This window comes from Podarcis muralis, chromosome 18 (genome assembly GCF_964188315.1).
Source record: "Podarcis muralis chromosome 18, rPodMur119.hap1.1, whole genome shotgun sequence".
NCBI classification, from domain to species: Eukaryota; Metazoa; Chordata; class Lepidosauria; order Squamata; family Lacertidae; genus Podarcis; species Podarcis muralis.
The window spans coordinates 1,117,433-1,141,581 of NC_135672.1; the positions used below are offsets into that span (position 1 = coordinate 1,117,433).

Genomic DNA, 24,149 nt, shown 5'->3' on the forward strand with positions numbered 1-24,149 from the left:
CTGGTGAGATTTGGAGGGCCACATCCACCTGCTCACCCTGGAACAAAAAGACTGCAATATCTTTAATCTGTCTCCATTTCAACTGAAGAAATAACAGCGTCTGTCCTCAATTTTTTTCATTTATTCTTTGCAACAAAATCTCACAGCTGTTCAGTTCTGCCTGCTCTCCGGTCCTGGAGAGGATGAGGAAAGAGAAATGCAGCAGGCTTGGGTTTGTTTTTAACTTTTAAAGAATTTTATTAATTTGTGCGACCATAAAGAAGGAAAGAAAAAGATCCTTTAGCAACGAGAGGGAGAGGCGGAGGAAAGCCCCCCTTTTTGCCACCCCCAAAGCGCCCAGCATGGGAAGCGGGGTGGAATGAAGTCCTGGGTTCGAGGTCCAGGCTCCGCAGAAGAGAAGGTCAGCAGCTCTGCTGCAGCCAGTCCTGGGACACAGGATCCCTGGGTTCAAACAAGAGAGATCCCGACTCAACATGGGGAAGAACTCCAGGGGCAAGCGCTGCCGGCCCCTCGGAAGAAGGGGAGGGTCTCCTTAGTTTCATTTGGCTTTTAGGCGTGAGGTTTTGCTTGCGCATCAGAAATTGGATTTTAAGAGATTCAGTTTCCCGGCCGTCTTCCTCACCTGCTAGCCCCGCACTTTGCAGTGGCTGCTTCTCAGGGCTTCAATTTGGGGCGCCAGCTTGCAGAACGGAGGCCTCTGGGCCGGGGAGAAGGACCAGCAGGACTGCATCAGAGCATAAACCTCCAAGGAAGAGGGAGAGGAGGACGGAGGTCAGATCCGGGTGCGATTCCACTCTGTGCCAACGTTTGGCTTTCCTCCCCCCTCCATAAATCCTTTATTTATCTATTAATTGCATTATCAATGATGTGTCCATGGTTCTCTGTCCCCACATTCTTTTAAAAAAGATTTATAAATTTCCCACAAATAAAATACAATTTATCAAACACTTTACAATATACATTCACTTAAGAAATTGACTTCCCTCCCACCCTTCCGTGATGTTCTCATGGTTATCTTTTGTTGCTGCATATTATAATTATTCTATACCTTCTTTTCTCAACTTTATTCTCAAAGTAACTTTTGCTGCAGAACTTACTCCAAACCTGCTAGCATATTAACGTGTTTTCAATTTTTTTTAAATTTAATTTTTCCAATTTTAACATCTCCAATTCTCCTTGGGGGCTGAACTCTACTAGCTGAACTTGCTAATTCTGCATACTCCATCAGTGTCTTGCTCTGATTTCCCTTCAGATTGTCTAAATTGTTTGCCTTTTACTCTTTCTCCCCATCCTGATTCTCACAATGACCCTGCAAGGTAGACCAGGCTGAGAGAAGGCGGCGACTGGCTCCCGAGGCCACACCTGGCGAACTTCATGGCGACATTGGGGGGATTTGAACCCGGCCTCTTCCAGGCCCCAGTCCAGCATTCTAACCACTCTGCCATGCTGCCTCTCAGTGATCTCTAGCTTTACACGTGCCCCAATCTCCAAGGCATTAGCGATGTCTCTGAGCAGACCTGAGCTGAGTTTCTGAAGAGGAAGGTCACCACGGCTGGGTCCATTCTGTACATTTCAGTTTAAGGGTGCTGGGAATTGTAGCTCTGTTGGGGGTAAACTATGGTTCCCATGCTTCTTGGGGAGGGGAGACCTCACTTAGAGCCCTTAACTCAAGGAGACTGAAGGACTCAGTGCCTGCCCCTGCTTGGTCTAAATACCACAGGCACAGGCTTGAAGAAGGGACCCCCATGAGGACATCTAGACCAACCCCTCCTCAAACCTCAGGCACAAGAACGGATCCATTCCCCTCTGCTTGTGGACTCACCTCAGCCGGGCAGTTGGCGGGTGACGGGAGCCTCTGGCTCTGCTTCAGGAGCTCCAAGAGTTGGCAAACGATCATGGGGGGTTTACTGTGCCCCAACATTCGGAGAAACTCCTAGGTGGGAGGGTGTGGGAGAAGGCAGAGGACAAGGCCAGGGTCACGTGGGGCATGTTATGCTACATCTAGAAGTAGTGGGAGATTCAGGGCAGCTAAAAGAAAGCCCTTCTCCGTTAAACTATGGAACTCATTGCCACAGGAGGCAGAGATGGTCGCCACAAAAGAGGATTTGGCAGGAACGGGCTGGACGCACCCTCTTTGGCCTGATCCGGAATATATATACTGTGTGTGTGTGTGTGTGTGTAAATATATATATATATATATATATATATATATATATATATATATGGGCTTTCCTTGCCCCTTTCCATGGTTCATTCTAGTTATGCTCAGCTGCTGCATATTCTAATTACTCCATATTAATTCTTTCTCATTATCTCACAACTTAATTGTATGCTGATGAATTTACTCTAATCCTGCTAGCCTTCAATTTGCTTGCAAAGTTTCTTCAAATAACCTGCAAATATTTTCCTGATCTCTTATTTTACTAGTTAAACTTGCCGTTTCTGCATATCCCGTCAGTTTTGTTGCATGAAGAAACAGATTAAAAAAAATAAAAATAAAATCTCCGGGGACTTAAAAGAAAGGTTCCAGTCTTTTTACAAAAGACCTTTAAACCCACCCCCACCCCCATTTCCCTGGAACAATTGGCTTGTCCACCACATATGATAAAACGATGATCTGGAACATTCTGGTGGAGCCTCCAGGACCAGGTGCAGTCTGTCTGGATTGCCAGGTTCTTAGATGTATTTGGCCATTGTGAGGACGGGAGACTGGGCTGGGTGAGCCACTGGCCCAATCCAGCAACCGCTTTTTGAGTTCTTAAAGGGTTGCACACACAAACACTCTCTCTCTCTCTCTCACCTCTGAGGGGCTGCAGCTTTTGCTCCCGTAGGTGAAAAGCTCATAAAGGACAACCCCAAAACTCCAGACGTCCGACTCCTGGGAGAAGACGTTGTCGGACAGTGATTCTGGTGCGTACCTGGGGAAACAAGGGGAGACACCCGTTCATGGGCCTTAGATGCTGGTCCTCCTGATTATAGACAAGGGACTCATCTACACCCAGGAAGCTGCCTTGGACTGAGGCAGATCGTTGGTCTCCCAGAATTAGGAGAGGCATGAAGAGGGCAGAGAAGAGATTGGCTGCCCTCAGGCACAGCCTCAGATCGCTGGGGAAATACCTGTGAGAGGAGGAGATGTAGGCAGTTTGTAGAGGAATGGTGAGAGGAACTGGCTGAGGAACCCCCAAGCGAACCCCCAGGGAAAGAAGGCACAGAGTGAGGGGGGGTGACAATCAGGGGTCAGAGGGAGAAGCCAGGGAAGTGGCAACAAGGATTAGTGAGCAGGGAGAGTCTGTGGCAGAGAGAAGTCCAGACTCGGAGGCAGAAGCTGAAGCAGGAGAGGAAGGAGGCCAAGAGGCAGGGAGGAGTCTGGCTGGAAGAGTCACGGCTGTCTCCCCCTCCTGCTGCGACCAGCTCCCCTGCCCACTGGTCTCCCAGAACCAGGAGAGGCATGAAAAGGGTGGAGCAGAGGTTGGCTTAGTCTCCAACTGCTTGGGGAAAACTCTGGAGCAGAGGTGGGGGGTGGATTTAGATGGCTGTGGGGAGTTGGGAACTTTTGGACTCGACAACTGATTTCATGGGGCAAGACCGACCAGAGATGAGGCTCTCTGCTCCTTAGGCCTCAACACCCATGCAGAGCCTGTTCTTGCTAAAAAACCAGTTCACTCCAACTGGCTTGGCACAATCTGTGCCTCACTCCTGACATCTACACTGACTGGCAGTAGTGGCTCTCCAGGGTTTTCCGATGAGGGGCATTCCCAGCCCTACGTGGCATTGCCATAGGGGACGTCTGGGGACCCATTTCCTCCGACCAAGACCTATTCAGGGCAGTGGCAGAGCTTCATGCTCCAGCACTGGGGGGCAGAGAGCAGGTGGGGGCGGGGCGGGGGCGTGTCCTGGGGCGTGGCGCCCAGTGCGGGGGGTGTAGCCACGATGGCACCCCACTGGGATCGCGCTGCCGGGGGCGGTGCGCTCCCCCTGCCCGCCTCTTCCTCCGCCAGTGATTCAGGGTGGACCCATTGAAAAGAATGGACATGACTTTGCTGCGATTCCTGCATTGCAGGAGGTTGGTCTGGATGACCCTCGAGGTCCCTTCCAACTCTGCAACACATCTCTGGCCAGTTGGGAGGAGAATGAAACACGCCGGCCCATTGATCTCCCGCCCCTCCGTACCAGAAGATGGGGCTTTGGCCCGGCTCCCGCACAACGTAATACTCCTTGTCCTGCGGGAGGATCTTGGCCAAGCCGAAGTCTCCGATCTTGACGTGGTTCTCGTTCTCCACGAGGATATTCCGGGTGGCCAAATCCCGGTGGATATAGCGCTGAGAACCCAGGTAATCCATGCCCTGCAGGGACAAAGGTGAGGGTCAGGATTCGGCCCTGCTCCCCAGGATTCATCCCACTCACCCAAACCTCTCTGCGGTGAATGAGGACCATCTTCCTTTGGCAAAAGGGATATTTCTGCCAACTGCTTAGAGGACGGTGCGTGTGCACATATTTTTAAAATTTGTCTATAAGTCTGGTGCAGCGGTTATATAGTACAGTGGATGCTCGGGTTGCGAATGTGATCTGTGCAGGAAGCACGTTCGCAACCTGCAGCATTCGCAACCCGCAGTCTGCGCACATGTGGGTCGCGATTTGGTGCTTTTGCACATGCACCAAAACCTGGAAGTAACCTGTTCCGGTACTTCGGGGTACGGCGTGGTGCGCAACCCGAAATTGTGCAACCCGAAGTGCCTGTAACCCGAGGTAGGACTGTACTGAACTTGGACCTGGGAGAGACCTGGGTTGAAATCCTCACTCAGCCACAAGCTCACCTTGGGAGCCAGTCGCCACGCCTCACAGCCTGACCCGCCTCACAGGGTTGTCGCAGGGGGGAAATGAGGAGGGGGAGGAGAACCAGGCTTGCTCCTTGGAGAAAAAGGTGCATTGTGGTGGTGGGGGGCTGGGGGGGGGGCTAGATGAGCCTCCATTTCCCTTCCAACTCTGCATTTCCGTCATGCTTTAGCTGCGGTTCCTGCATTGCAGGGGGTTGGGCTGGATGACCCTTGGGGGTCCCTTCAACTCTACGATTCTACAAAAGACAATAAATAAATATGAATTTGGCTTCAGAGGCCAGAAGGCAGAAATGTCCAGCGAGTGGATTTCATTTTGTGAAGCTCCTCGAGATCAAGAGTCATTCAGAGAATTGTGGAGTTGGAGGGGACCCTGAGGGTCATCTAGTCCAACCCCTGGCAAGGCAGTGGTGGAAGGAGCGCTGTCAGGAGGGGGAGGGGAGGCTCTTCCGCTGGTGGTTTGGACAGCCCCCCTGCCAGGGATGTTGTGGTTGAGCAGTGGGGTTAGGATAGATGAGCTCTATGGCCCCCTTCCCACTCCAGGATTATTGTTTTTTAACGTTTGGAAGGCTACAGGTTAATACTACTACTATTGTAGTATTAGTATTCATTTCACCTCTCTCTACCGCTTTATAATTTTAAGAACAAAATCTCTAACCTACATTAAAACATCAAATGAAACAGCTTGAAAAACCACATTGATGAAGAAAGCCGTTTGCATCCAAAGCAGCAGAATTAACAGGGAACGAGGCTGTTATCTCAAAGGCCTCAAAGGTGACATTGCAGAGGAGGCCTCACCTTGCAGACCTGCCAAGCGTAGAGGAGGAGTTTCCTGAGGTCCAGCCTCTCTCTGTTCTTCTGCAGGTAGTTCCGCAGGCACCCGTTGGGCAGGTACTCCATGACCAGCCGGAGAGAATTTCGGCCTGAAGTTGGGCGGAGACACAAAAGGTTTGTGCTAATTTGGGGGGAGACAAACAATGTCAGTTGTGGCCTTGAAAGAAAAGGGGGGAATAGACAGGACCCCGGGTTGCGAGAGGCAGGCCAGGCATCATTTGATAAAGCCTTGTGGCTCAGTGGGCGGAGACTCTGCATGTCAGGGTCCTGGCTTCTATGATTTCATGATAGCTCAGCCAGGAGAGCACAAGACCCTTAATCACAGAATCACAGAATGGGAGAGTCTGAAATCTAGTCCAGCCCCCTGCAATTCAGGAACCTTTTGCCCAACATGGGGCTTAATCTCAGGGCTGTGAGTTCGAGTTCCACGTTGGGCAAAAGATTCTTGCATTGCAGGGGCTGGACTAGATGACTCTTGGGGTCCCTCCCAAGTTTACAAGTCTGTGATTTATTCTATGATTTCATGACAGCTCAGTTGGTAGAGTATGAGACTCTTAATCTCAGGGTCATGGGACTCGGCCCTGTGTTGGGCAAAAGATTCATGCATTGCAGGGGGACAGACTGGATGACCCTCAGGGGTCCCTTCCAGTTCTAGGATTCTATTATACCTCCGTGACCATGCCATCTCTCCCTCACCTTCCCTCCAAACTCAAAAGCCCCAAGCGCTGCCAACTTCCTCGCAGGGCAGTCTCTGCATCGCCCTCTCCTGAACCTTCCCCATGCAATCGGCTGTCCCTCTCCCTCCCAACCCCCCCCCTCGGGGTCACCTCGGTTGCAGCAGACGCCCCGGTAGGCGACCACGAAGTCGTGATGCAGCGAGCGCAGGATGGCGATCTCCCGCTCAAAGTCGGCCCGGTGCTCCGATGTGCTTTGCTGCAGCCGCTTGACGGCCACCAGCTCCCCGGTGCTGTCGCCCAGCGGGTCGTACCGGCACAGCTCCACGCTCCCAAAATGGCCCTGCCCACAGCAATGCGCAGATTTAAGGACACGAGAACTGGAGAACCAACTCCGAACCCCCAAATTTGTGATCCCCTCCAAAAGTTTTGCAGTGGTTTTGCATTAATCATCATCATCATCATCATCATAATTTATTTATACCCCGCCCATCTGGCTGGGCTTCCCAATCCACTCTGGGCGGTTTCCAACAAAATATTAAAATACCGTAATGCATCAAGCATTAAAAGCTTCCCTAAAGAGGGCTGCCTTCAGATGTCTTCTAAAAGTCTGGTAGTTGTTTTTCTCTTTGACATCTACTAGAAGGGCGTTCGAAAGGGCGGGGGCTACTACCGAGAAGGCCCTCTGCCTGGTTCCCTGTAACCTGGCTTCTCGCAGGGAGGGAACTGCCAGAAGGCCCTCGGCGCTGGACCTCAGTGTCCGGGCAGAAAGATGGGGGTGGAGACGCTGCTTCAGATATACTGCTAGCTTTGCAGCGCCCCACAAACCAAGGAACCGATACATCAAATATGGAGTTTGTAGATAACACCCCCAATTCCAGCCGTGTCCAAATCACTTCAAACCAGTGACAATCTTCTGACATTCAGCTGTGTTGGATGTGCACGAGTTCCAGTCTTGTGAGAGAGGGAGAAAAACTTTTCTCTGGCACTGTCTCCAGGCCATGCCTAGTTTTAGAGGCTCCCATCACGCTGCCTGAGACTGGAGTTTCATTCACCCCCTCTTCCCTCCCCGTCCCTTTTTCCTTGCCTGCAGTGCGGTTTCTCGGTGGCAGGGACTGCCTCGCCTTAACTGGGATTGGATGTTAGCCTCTTTGGGAGCCATTTTGGGGTGCAAATGCTCTTCATTAAAAGGAATGAATCAATACACTTCTCTGACACGCAATTCTCCCCAAACTGATGCTGCGATTCCTGCACTGCAGTGGGTTGTGTGATAGGAATTTTGAGGTCTTAGATATATGTTCAATGTTCATAAGTGTACTAACCAAGCACGAACATAGATCAGCACAAGAAGACCAACCTGGAACCATTTTTTATTCCCAAACTGACCAAATGTTTTCTCTGCAAGATCAAAGGAAAATGGAAAAGCCTCCCCATTGTCTTTTCCTTCACAAATCCTGTCTTAAGGGCATGTCTGTGTATGAATAGGGTGAGCCTGTGACCTGGCTCAGGAACTAAGTATTTATCATTACAAAAGACTGGCCAGGCTCCCCAGGGTATCCAATCAAGTGAGCATTAATAGGTAACCTGCCAGACAGGAGATAAACAACATTCAAATTTCTGTTTTAGACCGCCTTTTCTGTGATGTATGTATGATGTTTCTGGGGGTGGTCTTGATCTACAGGGTGGCAATTTCAAAAGTCTTTATAAGGCCTTGTACACCATTTTTCGGGGTTCCTCCTCCCTCCTTCGTGTGGTGAGTGAGGACCCTGTTGCAACAGATCAATAAAGATCAGGCTTACGAGCTGCTTTGCTTCTCAATATTCTCTGCTTGGCCTCTGTTGTTTTCTCCTACCAATAGGGAACCTGCGTAAGGACTCTATATGGGCTCTTGGATACACCATAAGGGAAAAGGGCATTTTTTGTTTACAACAGTTGGGCTGGATGACCGCTGGGGGTCCCCTTCCAACTCACTCACAAATCCATTCCCCCCGGAGTCTTTGCCCAAATCCATTCATGCAGCAATGAAACTGCTCACCCATTTGCACAGCTAATTAGGGGTCTGGTGTAGTTTCAAATAGGATGGATTCCTGCGTTTCAGGGGGTTGGGCTAGATGATCTTTGGGGGGCTCCCTTCCAACTCAACGATTTTGGGATTCAACCCCTGGTCCTCTCCAAAGGCCACTGCACTGCAGACCCCGCCTACCTTGCCAAGCACGGAGATGTATTTCAGGTGGCGCTCCTCAAAGAGGGTGGGATCCTGCCACAGCGAGACATCCAGGCAGCCTCCGGGGGCGTTGCTGGTCGGGAGGTCCGAAAGGAGCTCGTAATCTGGGGGAAGGAGAAGCTGAGGACCACTGCTCCGCGGAGGACACCTGCTTGGCCTCAACCCCCGGCAGCAGCTCCAGGTGGGGCAGGAGGCAGCAAGGAGCTGCTGCTGCTGCTGCCAGTCAGTGTGGGTGATACAGGGGGCCAAAGGCAGCTTGGTACATCACTACAGCGCTACCTCTGGTTGCGAATGGGATCCGTTCTGGAGGCCTGTTCACAACATAAAAGAGCGCAACCCACAGCGGCGCATCTGCGCATGTGCGGGTTGCAATTCACCGCTTCTGCGCATGATGTCATTTTGCGCTTCTGCGCATGCGCGAGTGGTGAAACCCGGAAGTAACCCTTTCCAGTACTTCTGGGTCGCCGCAGGACGTAACCTGAAAGGACGTAACATGAAGCGGACGTAACATGAGGTATGACTGTACTTGCCGCCAAACCAACAAGTCATGTTTTGCTAAATGAGCCTAGGCTCACAGAGTCAAAATTGCTAGAGAGACAGCTCTGTGAGATCACTTCCTTTGTCTGCCTTGGCAGGAAGCTGCAGTGCATGTATCCTTCCTTCCTGCCTGGCCATCTCTCTCTGTCGTTGCCGCGCTTCCAAGTTGACCACACAGACGCCATTTTTGAACTTAGATTCTGTACTTTTGTAACTGAGATTGCAGCTCTGGACCCGACTCCATTTTGCTGCTGCAACTCCCGCTTTGAGACCCAGACGACGGTAAGTAAATTCTGCTTTTACTTTATTACCAAACATCTCATACTTTTGCGCCTTGCACAGCGCTTCTCAGCCGCTGGGACTCACCGGAAGTGATGATCTCGTTGAGGTCGCGAAGGATGCTGCGGAAAGCGGGGCGCCTCCGTGGGTCGTAATCCAGGCAGGGAGCCACCAGGTTGGCCAGCTCTGCCCATTTGAGAGCGGGGAGCTGCTGCCGGTCCTGGTAGAACTTGAGCTTCTGCAAAAAGAAAGAGGAGTTCACAGAGCTGGGGGGGACCCCAAGGGTCATCTAGTCCTACCCTCCCCCACATTTTTATGTTTGGTGTTTTATCGTGTTTTTACTAGTCTGTTGGGAGCTGCCCAGAGTGATCGGGGAAATCCAGCCAGGTGGGTGGGGTATAAATTACTGCAGGAAGCACAACTATTTTATTCAGCGAAATCTGCTGCTGCCGTGCTATTCCTTCTTCCTTACTGTGGCGAGGAAGATGGACCCCTTTGAGCCAGAATGGTTGCTTGGGATGAGCTTTGCAAGAGCTCAGCTGCCCATTAGGCTGAGCTTTGCAAGAGCTCAGCTGCCCATTAGACTGAGCTTTGAAAGAGCTCAGCTGCCCATTAGGCTGAGCTTTGCAAGAGCTGAGCTGCAGAGCAGGGCGAAAAGACGACATATTCAACGCCTCCTGCAGGAGCCAAAATATTGGTTGGTTTGCTGAACCCTGAAGCGATTTACCATAGAATTGGAAGGGGGTCCCACGGGTCATTTAGTTCAACCCCCTGCAATGTATATAATCAATTGCAACCATGTGGAGATCTCTGGACGCTGGATTGGAGACTGAGGAAAGCCAAATGTCACTTAGAGAAGAACCTGAAATATTTTCCTTAAATTTGTTTTATTCTGGATTGTTTTACTTGGTGTTTTAATGTTTTGAAAACCGCTTTGAGATATTATATAAATATAATGTGGTACTACTACTACTACTACTACTACTACTACTACTACTACTACATTGTGGTGACTACAACCTCGGTTTAAGGTGCCACTTGGCAATTAAGATTATATATCTGAGTTTCTAACACTGCAGAGGCTTTGCAAAGGGTGTCCGCTGGTGTAGACCCCCCTCCCGAACCCCAAAAGTCGGGGGTGTCACCCGGAGAATTTACCCTTTCGGGTTCCATCAGCCTCAGGGGCATGATCCCGCCATTGAAGATCTCCCACAAGGTGGCGCCGAAGCCCCACTTGTCCGACTCGGGCGCCAGGTTCTTGGGATCCTCCAGGCATTCGGGTGCCACCCACGGGATCCGGTCGATCAGCACTGGGATGGGAGACAGAGAAAGAGAGAAATGAGCAGGATCCTCAGAGATCTCGGGGTGTCTCCTCGCATGCAAGTGCTTGGTCAGCCTTGGCAAGCAGAAACGGGCATTTGTTTCAGCCTACAGTCTAGTGCAGTTTAAACTTTCTACATGTTTGAAATTGCCATAAATTTCCTTTCGTCTTTTTTCTACAACAGCCTTGAGGTTCCCCTGCAGTCCAGCAGCATCTTAAAATTATTATTATTTAATTAAAAGTAAAACCAAAACTAAAGCAAAAGCAAACCTTGTGAGAGAAGTAAATAAAGTGTTTAAATATTATTTGGAATAAATGTGTTTTTAAATCAGAGTAATGTTTTTTCTAGGGCAGGGGTGCGCCCAGTAGGGGCGGGGTTAGGGGGCCAAGGAGACAGCTCCCCCCATTCTTTTGGGAGTCCAAACGTCTCCTGTGAGCGCAGTGGGAGAAGGACGGACAGGAGGAAGGAGACTCAGCCACTCACAGTCTTTGGGGAGGACGGCGGCGCTGACTCCGGGGTCGCTGAGTTTGATAAAGGGGAGGCACCCGCTGGCTGCGTCCCCCTCCCTCGCCAGCAGGACCTTTTTGGCAGAGACATTCCCGTGCACCATGGCCTTGTCCTCCTGTGGCAGGGAGAGAAAAAGCAAGGATGTGCCCACAGCCACCACCCAAACGGTGGAACTCCCTGCCTCGTGACATCTTCAAAGCACCTCTTTTCAGCGCCCACTCTGACCATTTGAACCTGCAACCCTGGCGTCATGCGTTGCCACACTCTGACCAACAGAGTGCTCCACTGCTGCCTTCTTAATGACACAGGAGGGGGAAAGCCCTGTTTGGTCCGCCAAAGGGACCCTAGGCTCTGACTGGCAGGCTAAAATCCTAGAATCCTAGACTTGTAGAGTTGAGAGGTACCCCAGGGAACATCTAGCCCAACCCCCTGCAAGGCAGGAATCTTCCGCCCGACGTGGGATTTGAACCCACAACCCCGAGATTCAGAGCCCTGTTCTCTACTCACTGAGCCACCTCTCCTCTACCGAGGGACCTACCAGGAAGTTGAGGGCATAAGCCAGTTGCCTGGCGACGTGCAGCTTCCAGGTGGCTGTCACTTTGCCACTCGCCTGGTTCCTGCGCAGGTAGCTGTCTAACGCACCGCACCTGACGTACTCCTGCACCATGACACCTGTCGGGAAGGAAAGCGGCCAGATCAGACCGTCCCGCGTCCTAAGCACCACCTCCTTCCCTCTCTGCTTCCCAAACCATTCCCCAGCCGCCTCCCCAAGCTAGGCACCCTTTGGATGCTACAACTCCCATTAGAGGTCTCCTGGTTTATGGAGGGACATTGTAGCCTAGTGGGTAGAGCACCTGCTCTGTATGCAGGAGGTCCCAGCGTCGGTCAGTCAGTATGGACTATACTGCACCTGAGGTGCCTGAGTTTGCAAAAGGCTGCTTCCTTACTCCAGCACCCTTCTTACAACCCATGAGGACTAGAACCTTTATTTTTAAAGGAATGGCTGAGGATCATGGAAGAAGGTCCCAGCTTCAGTCCCCTTGGGAATGTCTCCTGCCCCAAAGCCCCTGAGAGCGGCTGCCAGTCCGTGCTGACCAGCTGGGTGAATGCTCTCCGAATGTTCTGATGATGGGAGTTGTAGCAGAAATCACCTTGAGGGTGCCTGCCTGGGAAGGCTGACTCCCTCTCCCCCTCCCAAAGATCGAGGGGTGACCACAGGCTAGCATGACAAACGGGCTCTCCATGGCCCCTCGTGGTCCCTTGCGACTTCTACGCACCAGCTCCTGGGCTCCCAAGCGAGGAGAGTTTTGCTCAGGTCCTCCTTGTGGGCTCCTTCCCTTTGCGGGGGCCCCAGTCGGCTCCTGGCTCCCTAGGGGGGCCTCTGCTGGCCTCATCCAGCAGTCTCTTCTTAGGCTCTTATGGAACCTCCAGGGCCAGAGGCAGTCTATCTCCATTCCTAGGTTCTATGGGGCATTTTACTGCTGTGAGGAGGCTGGGCTAGATGCCCCCCCCCGGGCCTGATCCAGGCGCCAGGCTCTCTCTAGGCCCATCCTAGCCTCCCCCCCCCCTTAATTCTTTCCACCCTGCATGCAAATCAACCCCCCCCCCCCAATTGCATAGCTTTTGTACCTTTGGGGGAAAGTGGAGGTTGGTGACACAGACTGGAGCGCACATACAGACGAGCAAAGCAAGTTGAGGAGTCCCGTGTGCAGGCTTGGGGGGGGGGGATATGGGGTCGGGGGGGGGGCAGGAGACTCACTTTCTTCTCCCACGCAGACTCCATGGAGCAGGACCAGGTGCTTGTGCGAGAGTTGGCCCAGCATGCTGGCCGCTTCGAGGAAGGGCTGCGGAGAAGAGAGCAACCGCGCTCAAAACCAGACGCTGCTCTGGTTATCTCCCGCTTGGACTACTGCAATGCGCTCTCCGTGGGGCTGCCTTGGAAGGTGACCCGGAAACAGCAATTAATCCGGAATGCGGCAGCCAGACTGGGGACTGGGGGCGGCCGCCGAGACCACATAACACCGGTCTTGAAAGACCTGCACTGGCTCCCAGGACGTTTCCGAGCACAATTCAAAGTGTTGGTGTTGACCTTGAAAGCCCTAAATGGCCTCGACCATCTGAAAGAGCGCCTCCATCCCCATCATTCAGCCCAGAGTGGCTGGGGAAACTCAGCCAGATGGGCGGGGTATTAATAATAATAATAATAATAATAATAATAATAATAATAATATCCTCCTTCCCTGGGCGCCTCTCTGTGATCCTTGCGCACCTGGAGGGTTTTTCCCGCAGCGGCAGCGCCACCTGGTGGACGCTTGCGAAATGACACCCTCTCCCAACTGAATGTGATTTGCCAGAGTGGCTCTGCTGGTGAGGAGAGCAGAACAGAGGGCGGCTCCGGGACAGAGCAGCTGCTGTGCATGCAGAAGGCCCCAGGGCCAGCCTGAGATGGCTACCCATCATGGATAATTTAGTTGAGATTGCTGCATTGCAGGGGGTTGAGCTAGATGACCCTTGGGGTGCCCTTGGCTCTCCTTCCTTGGAGGGTTTTAAGCAGAGGTTGGGTGGCCACCTGGCAGGGATTCTCCAGCTGTGATTCCCGCCTTGCAGGGGGTCAGACTAGATGACCCTGGGGTACTAATTTTTGTATTTTTTAATTAAGATTCCTTTATTTTGAATTAAGGAGGACTCGCACAGGTAGAGGTGGGAGGTACCTGCAAGAAGGTATTCTCAGGATGGGAGATTGGGAAGAGAGGTAGAGAAAATACGGGAGCCTGCCTTTCTATGTGCAGATAAATGACGAGAGATGCATGATCTAATTGGGATAAAGGGTCTTTTCAGTTACACTTCCTCTATTCCTTTTCCCTTTTTTCCCCCCTGCACAATTGTAAGGATTGTTTCAGTGTTTAATATGTTAAAACAAAAGAACTTTCAGTAAAAGTGTTTTACCCCCCAAAAGAGAAAAGTGAATTGTTGGAGATGCGACGGAATTGCTACAGATTTAACACATTTGTTTGGGAGTTGTTCTGCCCTTCTGGACAGACGTATGGAAGGTGCAGGATATGACCTCCCAAGAAACCTCAGTTCCCCTCTCCCTTTGATATTTCGCACTGGCATCTGGGATAGAGTCCTGCCGGATGCCCTGCTGCTGCCGGCCAGTGCAGAGAATCCTGAACTAGATGGAGCCAAGGCCCTGATGCTGCAGCTTCGTCCGTCTGGCTCAGCTTCTCCCCGTCCCGATTTCCCGGACTCCCCCCTTCCGCCCCCTGGGCCTCACCTCAGCCCAGCTGCAGTGGGCCACGTCCAAGACTTTCATGGCCACTTCCACCTGGCGACTCCTCGAGTCGTCTTCTTCCTCTTCCTCCTCCTCTCTGCTTTCCTTGGGATCTCGCTTGAAGCCCCGGTAGATCCTGGTGAAGGTCCCTTGCCCCAGATTCTCACACTGCCAAGGGGGAAAGAAGATTGGGCACTGCCAGGGTGCAGAAAGAGGGCCGCTGGGGGCTGCCAACTGACCAGGAAAAGCTTATCCTTGACTGCGCTTGTGACTTAATGGAGGGAGAAATGATCCATCCCAAAGCAGGCAGACAGGTTCCTGCCAGCCCGAAAAAATAGAGGTTTGAGGTTGGTTGGCCCCCTGCCAGAGATTCTTGAGCCGCCTGTGTGTTCCTGCATTGCAGGGGGTTGGGATGGATGACCCCTGGGGTTCCTCCCAACTTTGAAGTTCCCAGGATTATTAATTTTTTGTGCAGGCAGATTTATGTGTTTTAGACACACGTCACGTAAGTCTATCTTTCTCCCTCTTACCTGCACCAGATTCTCTGCCTGGATTTTCGGGAACATCATCTGGTTGACGGCCCTCCGTGAGGCAGATGGTGAGCTGGGCAGCTGGTGGCAGGTGCCGCCCCGGATGATCAAGAGGTTGGATTTTTCTACAGAGAAACAGAGGCAGAAGGAGTTTATGGGACCAGGAAGATTTGGGGCACCCCAGGGCAGGATGGAAGAGGGCAGGATCCCCAAGGATGGGATCTGTGGGGCTGCTGGCAGCACAATGCCATGATTTTCCTTTGCAGGGCCTACCTCTGGGCTGTGGGGGGCGCTGTGGGCCCAGCTGGATGGCGGCCCCGTCGGCCTGGAGGCTAAAGCGCTGGCAGACACCCAGCATCTCCCGGAGGCTGCAGAATTTCTTGGCCACCCCAGCAGTGGAGAAGGTGCCATCGCTGCCCTTCTGGATCAAGAGGCTTTTGAAGTCCTTGCCGATGTCCGTCTGTGGGGTTTGGGGAAGCGGGGTGACCCCAGGCAGTGGGGCAGGGCGGGGCGGGGAGAAGGTTTTTGTAAAAACGGCAATTGCTTCCAAAATTAGTGTACAATGGAAGTTGCAAAAGGGTTTGCAATGTTTTCTGTTGCTTTGGGTCACTTTTTGGAATGAGTTTCAATGGCAAGTGATGGCAAGTGACCCAAGTCACTCAGCTTTCAGATGGGTGAACCAGCAGAACTCTCTGCCACTAGATCCAAGCTCCAAATGATGCAGGCTTTTAGAAAGTATGCATCTGTTGACTTCCCAAAGTTTTCGGATTCTGCCTCCAATTATTCAGACTGGAGGCAGAATCCTGTAAAATACGAGGAAGGGACCTGTCCTTTGAGGAGGGGGCAGGGGGGCAGATAACCCTCGTATTTCAGTGGGTACTCTGAAGCAGACCCAGACTCCATTCTGGAGTTGTGCATTCAGGACAGAGCAGAGTGGGGGCAATGGAGCATATGCAGAGTGCCCTTCCCTTTGCTCTCATGGGGTGGTCTCATGTTATATCCAACAAGTGCACACAGTTGGAGCTGTGCACACTCGTATGGCTATGCGCAAGTAATGCTCAAGTAGTATACGGTCAGTGCACACGACATGAGATTCTTAATCTCAGAGTTGTGGGTTCGAGCTCCACATTGGGCGAAAGATTCCTACCTGCCTTGCAGCGGGTTGGACTAGATGACCCTTGGGGCCCTTCCAATGCCACAATTCTACGATTCTAACCTGTATGTCTCAACTGGCATGCCTGAATTCACACAAATGGATGTGTAAAGGCAGCTTGCACATGCAGGTCAGTGTAATGTGTGGACGTGTTAGGGTGTTGCCAGCGGCTCCCAGCTGGTTGCCCAGGAAAGTATAAAGACAAGGAAAAGTTTCCTCCAGTCCTTTTTTATTTTGAACTTTACAGAGCGGCTCTAGAACCGAGCCTCTTGGCTAATGGTGTCCCAAGTGGCTCTCCACCCCCCCCCCATCTCTCCCACTTCCTCATTCGTCATCCTCCTTGCCTCCTCTATGGGTGCCGCTAAGGGCCAAACAATATTTGCACCCCAAACCTCACCTGTGGGACCAGGCTAAGCAAGGGGGGCTCCCACCTTGATGCAGATGGTGAGCAGGTAACTGTCAAAATCTTCTGGGCTTCGTCGAAGGACATGCGCTACGCCTTCGTTCTGAGACGCTTTCAGTCTGTTTTGGGCGAATTCTGACCTGCAATTCAAAATTCGACGTAGGCATAAATTAAAAATAAATAGATAATCTGCATCATTTGAAGCTGGGATCTAGTGGCAGGAAGTTCCGTTGGTTCGCCCGTTTGAAAGCCGGGCAGCGAAACCTCCTCCCCACATTTGACACAAAATTCATGGTTTTTATCTATTCATTTATTGAGTGTGTGTTTCCTTTTCAAGGCGGCAAATGCAGAGCCGCACTCGGGTGCAATGCCCTCCCCCAATAAAAGGTTTCCTTTTGGGGCAGGATTCCCTTGGGAGCGCAGGGTTGCTCCCTGTGAGAAGAGGATGCTGGTCTCCCTTGGTGAGAGCCAGGACTGCAGGGTTAATCCCCAAAAGGGACAGCTGTCTCTTTCTGGACTGCAGGAGGCTGGACTAGCGGATCTTCAGGGTCCCTTCCAACTCTAAAAGTAAAGCTCTTCTGGGGTTCTTAGGGAGCTTCTAGGCCCAGAAGCAGACTTCCTGGATCCCGAGGTTGTGTGGGGCATTTGTCCACTGGGGCAATAGGGTGCAAGTGGCCTGATCCTGCAGGCTCTTCCGACATTCTCATGAGTAAAAACCTTTAACTATCTGTGGCTTTTGAGACGTGGGAGGGATTTTTAAAATGCATTCCCCCCCTCCTTGGTTTTAATGTCTGTATGTGGGGTTTGCTTTGGATCGCCCTGGGCAAGAAGGAGCGGCCAGCAAATTTAAGAAGGAATAACTTCAATTTCGTAAGGCGCCTTGAGCACAGTTTGAACTGCAGAAAGGCAGCGTAGAAATAAAATGATGAGTGCAACAAATTGCCTGGAGAGGGTGTTTCAGAAGGCAGGGCAGGGGGTTGGACTAGATGACCGTGGGGACCCCTTCCCACTCCTACCATTCTACAATTCTATCAATAGCCCTGCTAGTTAATTCGAAAGCAGATCCTGCCCAATTTTGGCCCCGAGTCTTGAGGTGCCTTTCGGAAGACTTTATAATTCCGGGCGAGGCCCACAGGCTTTTTCACGTTGCCCTTAGAGGAAGGAAGAGCGTCATGCGGTTTGCAGGCTGCGGCTCAGAGACGATCTGAAGACATCGCCAGCCCAGCCCTGCCTCCTTCTGTTGGTGCAGAGTCCCACCTGCTAGTGGGGCTTGGAATCTCTTCCGCCTAAGCTGGGCTGGCTCAGTTGCTACAGCACAAAGCTCCTCCTCTCAGGGCCGTGGGTTCCAGCCCCACCTTGGGTGAAAGGTTCCTGCATTGCTGGGGGTTCAATTCTATGACCCTATGACCACCCCCCACTCTGGGGCTTGTCTGTGGCTCACGTGATGGGTCCGTGGCACTGGTTTTCCAGGTCTTCTAGAAGCCTCTTGGGGGCGACCTCCCTGCAGAAATAGTGTTGAGCATCGACTGTCAGGCGGAAGTATCCGTCAACCAGGGAGACAAACGACAAGGCATCTGCCAGGCTGCCAAACTCCATCTCCTGCGCGAAAAGAGGCAAAACCACCATGGCCACCCTTCAGTGGATGGACAGACAAGAGGAAAGTTCAGTCACGTTGGCATTTCCAAGATGGATTTTTCGTGCTTCCTGAAATGCCACACAGCTGGATTTTTCAGGATAAAATTTGCGATTTTGCCATTTCTTTGGCTACGCAAGCCATTCCAAAAGGCACTGGCCAGGGGTAGAACGGCAGCGTGAGCCTTGGGAATTCTCTGTCTGTTGACACCAGACAGTATGGGGTTACCATTTTGTGGAATAAATGTATTTTTTGCAAATGAGGGGAGGGGACATAAAAATATGTTTTTGGAGGAATAAGTTAGGAATAAGGAATGGCGAACCTTCTGCATGCCAAGCGAGTGCTCTGGCATTCAGCGATGGTCCTTCCCTTAACAAGGAAGCCAGATTGCAGTCCTCATGATATGAATATAAGGCTGAATGAAGCTTCCTTGTACAGAGTTCATCTAATTCAATATTGTCTGCACTGACTGGCAGCAGTATTCCCGCTCCTATCCAGAGATGCCAGGACCTTCTACATGCTAGGGAAGCTTACCCCTCTCTGTCACAAATGAGCCCACGATGAACATGGTGCAGGGGGTTGGCTGGATGACCTTTGGGGGTCCCTTCCAATGTCACGATTCTAATTCCATGATGAGTAAAAGCAACATGGTGGTTCACCTACCAGCACCCGGCTGTCTGTCTTCGTCACGCTGACCAGGCGGCTCTTCGCAGGTTGGCCATCGCGGACGGGTTGCTTGATGGTGATGTCGGCGATTTCGGGGAAGTCGCAGAACAGGTGGGTTCCCTGAAGGATTGCAAGGGGGGGCACATGCGCCAAAAAGGAGAGATGTATCTGGTTACGCTCACCTTGAGGAGACAGGTGGGCTCTGCACATGAGAGGCAGTATGGTGTAGTGGTTAGAGCACTGGACTACAATCTGGGGCAGCCCAGGGTTTGAATCCCCCAACTCATCCCTGAAGCTTGTTTGAGGGCTGGTCTTATCCCACCTCGCAGGGCTGATGTGGGGACTGAATGAGTTGGGGGGGGAGCCTAGTCCTCATTGAGCCCCCATGATGCCCCTGCGAGGTAGGGAGGGCCGATAGCCAGCAAATGGCCAGAGGTCCCCCGGATGACTGAGTAGGAATTTGAACCCTGCTCTCCCGGGTCCTAGTGCAGCGCTCTAACCACTATGCCATACAGGCTACAAGCTGGGCCTCCCTTTGCCCGGCAGCAAGTGTGGGAAATCTGTGTGCAGTCAGTGGAGTTATTGCCTTGGATTGGACTGGGAGGTAGAGTGCGCCTAGCGCTGGAGGCCCTAGGAAGGGGGTTGGGGCAGGGTCTTGAAAGGTGTTGCTGTGAGAACCCTGTTCGGAGTCTGGGGTCAGACTAGATGGCCTCTGAGGGTGCCCAATGCAGCCTGACCTCACCTTGGCGCCGCTGTGACTTGTCAAGATCCCCTTTTCGCTGGAGACGTGGATGGTCCAGGCAGATCCTGTTGCTGCCTGCGCAGGGACCCAGGCCTGGAAGGTCTCTTCAGTGGTGGCCCCCAGCAGACCCTTCAGCTCCATGAGGTACTTCAGCTTGAGGAAGCGGACTTCGGTCTGCAGGCTGCTGACCTTGTGCAGCGACTGCCCAAACTGGCGCCGGATCCGCTTCCGGGTGACAAAGTTCTGCGCCTGGAGCTGGAGCCGCATCTGCTCTGGGAGGCACAACTTGTAGCTGCAACGGAAAGACGAGAGGGGCAGCTGCACGTGCGCAGACCGGAGGAGATGCTCCAGGAACGGCTGAAGGAGCTGGGTGGGCAGCTGAGCTCTTGCACAGCTCAGCTTAACGGGCAGCTCAGCTCTTGCAGCACACACCCAAAGCCACAGCTTCAGCTCCAGGGGTTCGTCTTTCTCGAAGTCTAGTGTCCAGATCCTATGGAGTCATATTACTCTCTGCTGCCTTGGTCAGGCCACACCTGGAGTACCGTTCTGGGCACCTCAGTTTAAGAAGGGGATTGACAAGTGGGAAGGTGTGCAGAGGAGAGCGACCAAGATGATCAAGGGCCTAGAAACGAAGCCTGATGAGGAACGGTTGAAGGGACTGGGGATGTTTAGCCTGGGAAAGAGGAGACTGAGAGGAGAGCCATCTTCAAATATCTACTCTGGCGGGAAGGACCTGAATCAATGGGTTCAAGTTCCAAGGAGATTCCAGCTCAACATCAAGAAGAACTTTCCGACATTAAGAGCTGCTCAGCAGGGGAAGGGTCGCCCTCAGGAGGTGGTGGACCTTCATGGAGGTCTTTCAGCAGAGCTTGGCTTTGCCGGGGTTGGACTAGATGACCCTACGACTCCACGGCTCTCATGGTCTGGCTCAGAGGGAGGCAGCTTCCCCACAACGGGCCAAAGAGTCCTCCGCTTTCTATGGATCCCTCCTCCCCTGACCTGCTTGCTGGGAGAACTTCCTCTCCTCCTTACCTGATGCTTTGGAAGGTCTCCTCCAGGCTCCGCTTCCTCTCCTTGGAGATCTGCAACATGTCCAGCACAGCGAGGCCCAGGCAGGTCTCCTGGTTCTCCATGCTCAGGGGTATCTCCTCCCGGCCGCTGAGGAAATCGCTGCGGGACTGTGAGGAGCAAGGGGTCCATGGGAAAGAAACGCTCCCAGGGTCCCCATAAATTCCATGCCCCTTTCCCAGGACTCCCAGTTGCCTTGCCTTTGGGGAAAGGGGTTGCTGCAAATTTGTCATCTCCAGACCCTACAAGTTGTTGCTCCCGCCCCGAATCTCGGAGGAGGAGTTGTACTCACCTGGGCAAAGAGGTAGTCTATGGTTGGGTAATCCAGCACCGGACTGACTTGGTCGCTGGCCAGCCCACAGCGGAACGATTTCTGGGACCCAAACCAGTTGGGGAAGAAAAACCTGCATGAGGAAACAAGACTCTTTTGTGGGGAGGTTGGGAAGGTGTTTCACCAGGGCTGATGGGAGTTGTAGTTCCAGGCGACCATATTGGTTGGGGGCTGTTGGGAGTTGTAGTTCAACACAACCATGTTTGTTGGTGGCTGATGGGAGTTGTAGTTCAATATGGCCATATGGGTTGATGGGAGTTGTAGTCCGAAACATCAGGAGGGCACCAGCGCTGGTGGGTCATAGCTGAGTTTCGTCCGCTGTGCCCTACCTGATGCGGTAGAGGAGCACTTGGCTGAAGAACTCGTCCACGGTGAAGACATGACTGGGCGCGTACCACCCTGAGAGGTCCTCTCTGGCCAGCGCAAAGAGGGAATGGCAGACGGGGAGGATTCCTGGCAAAGAAGAAGGCAGGTGTTAGCAAGGCTGGGTTTCCGAATCTGTTTTCCCGCAGATTTCGATACTGGTGCATGTGGAAATGTCCAAAGTGGGAGAGTAATATTACTGTTGCTCACTTGGAATCTAATAAGTTAAAAAATTAATAATAAAAGGGCTGCTTAGGAGATAGTCTCCTGATGGCTGAGAGACTCTCTCTGCGTTTTGGAATGAGACACCCACCAGAGCTGGCGGAAAGTGGCGCTCCAGCTGAGAAGTGTTCACACTCACCGCACGCTTTGGCCGCTGCGATGCAGAGCTCCTCCGCCGTGTACTCCCCTAAGGGGAAGTTTAGGGTGCCAGCTGAATCCGAGGCCGATTGTGCCGCGTTCAGCTGGTGGTAGAGATATACCTGGAGGCCGTCTGTCTTGGAGAAGGAGAGGTTGCTGCTTCTGTTGCTGATCAAGGGGGTTTCTTCTTCCTTGACGGGAGGCATTGCTGACCCCCCCCCCCCAGCTCTCAGTCACAATTCAAGCTCAGGTCCTGTGCAGAGGGGAAGTGAAATCAGTGTTTCACCAAACTTTATTCGGCTCCCATAAACTCATCCCTATGGAAAGCATGATTCAGAGCAGAAGTTTGCACGACCCACTGAGGAGGATAGTACAATAAAACCCAAAACTTTTGCAGTCGATTTATTCAAAATCACTTTCAAGCTCTTAATTTGGGGAAACGGAAGAACTTCAGTCATTAATGCCATCTTTTCAAATACATGCAATGTCTTCGTCAGGATCCCAGCGTGGAATGATGCGGCCAGGCAAGAACCAACAGTCTCCCTAAGATTTTACTCAATTGTAATAAGGAATGGGCAGCATAACACCCCCCAGGCATTCATTCCCTTCCTCTCTTGAGAAGTGTCTCACGTTTTACCTCCTGTGCGGTTTTTATGGGGCGGGGCATTCCCTGCATTTTTTAAACTATGGATTTATCTTGGCCTTCTAATAGGATTGTTCTGTTGTGTATTTTAGCTCAGGATATTTATATGTCAACATTTGTGATTTTATTTTATTTTATCATTGTAAATCACTTACAAGCCCTTTCTGTCATTAAGCAGTACATAAGTGAATATTAATGAAATAAAAAAATAAAATCTCTGCTGCTTTGTCCAAGGGCTAAGACTGGGAGCAGATACCTTGACTTGGAAGAACGGCAAAATATACTGAGAAAGGGAACCCGGTTATCCTTGTTTGTTATTAAATTTGAATACCACCAGGCATCCGAAGATCACAGAGTGGTTCATAAAATCGCAAAATGAGAACATAGATCACATAATAAAACAAAAGCAAACTGCTACCCGCCCCGGCCCACAAACACAGAATGTTGATGATCCCAAGGCCTGAATGCAGAACAATATTTTTGACTGGTGCCAAGCGAGCTTCCCTGGGGAGCGCATTCCACAAGGGGGAGACGCTGTAGGAAAGGCTCCTTCTGGGGTTGCCACTCTCTCATGGAGGGGGCACACAAAGGAGCGCCTCAAAATAATAAAATAAAAATATTAATATTAATAATAAATGTATTACTTATACCCCACCCATCTGAATGGGTTGCTCCAGCCACTCTGGGTGGCTTCTGACATAATAAAAACACAGTAAGACATCGAACATTAAAAACTTCCCTATGTGGGGCTGCCTTCAGATGTCTTCTAAAAGTCTGGTAGTTGTTTTTCTCTTTGACATCTACTAGAAGGGCGTTCCACAGGGCGGGTGCCACCACCGAGAAGGCCCTCTGCCTGGTTCCCTGCAACCTCACTTCTTGCAGGGAGGGAACTGCCAGAAGACCCTCGGAGCTGGACCTGAGTGTCCGGGCTGGACGATGGGGGTGGAGACGCTCCTTCAGGGATCCAGGGCCAAGTCTATTTAGGGCCAGCACCAACACTTTGAATTGAGCTCAGAAATGTACTGGGAGCCAGTGAAGATCCTTTAGGACTGGAGGGAAGATCCTTTAGAGAATCCTGGGGCGTGTGGTTTGTTCAGGGCGCTGGGAGTGGTGTTAGCTGCTCAGCCACTCTTCTAGCTCTGTGAGGAGGAATGGGGTCTCCTGGCAACTCTCAGCACCCTGTAGAAACTGCAGTTCCCAGGATCTGGCTGCAATTCCTGCATTGCAGGGGGTTGGGCTAGATGACCCTCGGGGTCCCTTCCAACTCTACCATTCTGTGGTTTTCCATTTGTTTTGCAGCCAGTTTCCCCATTTCAGCACAATCCATTCATTTCATAAGCCGCCTCTCTTTGGTTGGTGTCTCTTCCTCTTACCTTTCTGGGAGTTCTCATAGGAAAGTCCTTCCAGGACCCCAGGAGAGTCCGGGGCCAGCGCTGGGCGCCCGGCTGGGTGCTGAGCTTCCTTCGAGGGAGCTCAGAGATGGCTCAGGCCAACCTCCCAACCTCGTCTGGTTGCGGAGATGAGATTTGCTGGTACGTCGAAAAGCACCTGACCCCATTTCCTGTTTTCAGAGAATTTCAGAGGCCTGTGAGCCATTTCCTGCCGCTGCTGCCGGAGAAGATGCTGAGGACCACAGTCGAGGCAGGGAAGGGCGAGGGGAGGAGCAGACTGTTATTATTGATTTATCTATTGAATTATATACTGCCCAGAGGTCTCAGGGCGGTTCACAGAAAAGATCAACATAAAAATCACAATATATAAAAATCAAAATAAAAAC

At 51.9% G+C, this 24,149-nt stretch overlaps 1 protein-coding gene across 2 annotated transcripts; it reads right to left on the reverse strand.

The window, feature by feature from the left end:
- Positions 1-101: 101 nt before the first annotated feature.
- Positions 102-23,893, reverse strand: JAK3 (Janus kinase 3). 2 transcript variants are annotated; one of them, XM_077921744.1, is made up of 25 exons: positions 23,746-23,893; positions 21,731-21,982; positions 21,336-21,459; positions 20,968-21,079; positions 20,640-20,785; positions 19,608-19,899; positions 18,863-18,985; positions 18,008-18,165; positions 16,595-16,706; positions 15,284-15,470; positions 15,011-15,135; positions 14,484-14,648; positions 12,969-13,053; positions 11,748-11,881; positions 11,186-11,324; positions 10,539-10,690; positions 9,468-9,618; positions 8,544-8,668; positions 6,494-6,683; positions 5,631-5,755; positions 4,171-4,343; positions 2,801-2,918; positions 1,823-1,933; positions 623-742; positions 102-441 (listed from the first exon to the last, which is right to left on the reverse strand). In XM_077921744.1, exons 2-24 carry the CDS (start codon positions 21,933-21,935, stop codon positions 626-628), a joined length of 3,369 nt encoding a protein of 1,122 aa, XP_077777870.1. In that variant the 5' UTR covers positions 21,936-21,982; positions 23,746-23,893; the 3' UTR covers positions 102-441; positions 623-625. The 2 variants fall into 2 exon arrangements, with proteins under 2 accessions (XP_077777870.1, XP_077777872.1); XM_077921746.1 differs by having other exon boundaries at positions 21,731-22,046; positions 23,746-23,888.
- Between the last annotated feature and the right edge of the window lie 256 nt (positions 23,894-24,149).

Bases quoted from the DNA above. Each gene is read 5' to 3' on its own strand.
- JAK3 (XM_077921744.1), bottom strand. From the start codon at position 21,935: ATGCCTCCCGTCAAGGAAGAAGAAACCCCCTTGATCAGCAACAGAAGC. The intron at 11,882-12,968 runs GTGAGTCTCCTG...CCTTCCCGACAG, and splicing joins AGTCTGCGTGGGAGAAGAAA to GTGTCATGGTGCAGGAGTAC. The intron at 5,756-6,493 runs GTGACCCCGAGG...GCCCAACTTCAG, and splicing joins GGGCGTCTGCTGCAACCGAG to GCCGAAATTCTCTCCGGCTG.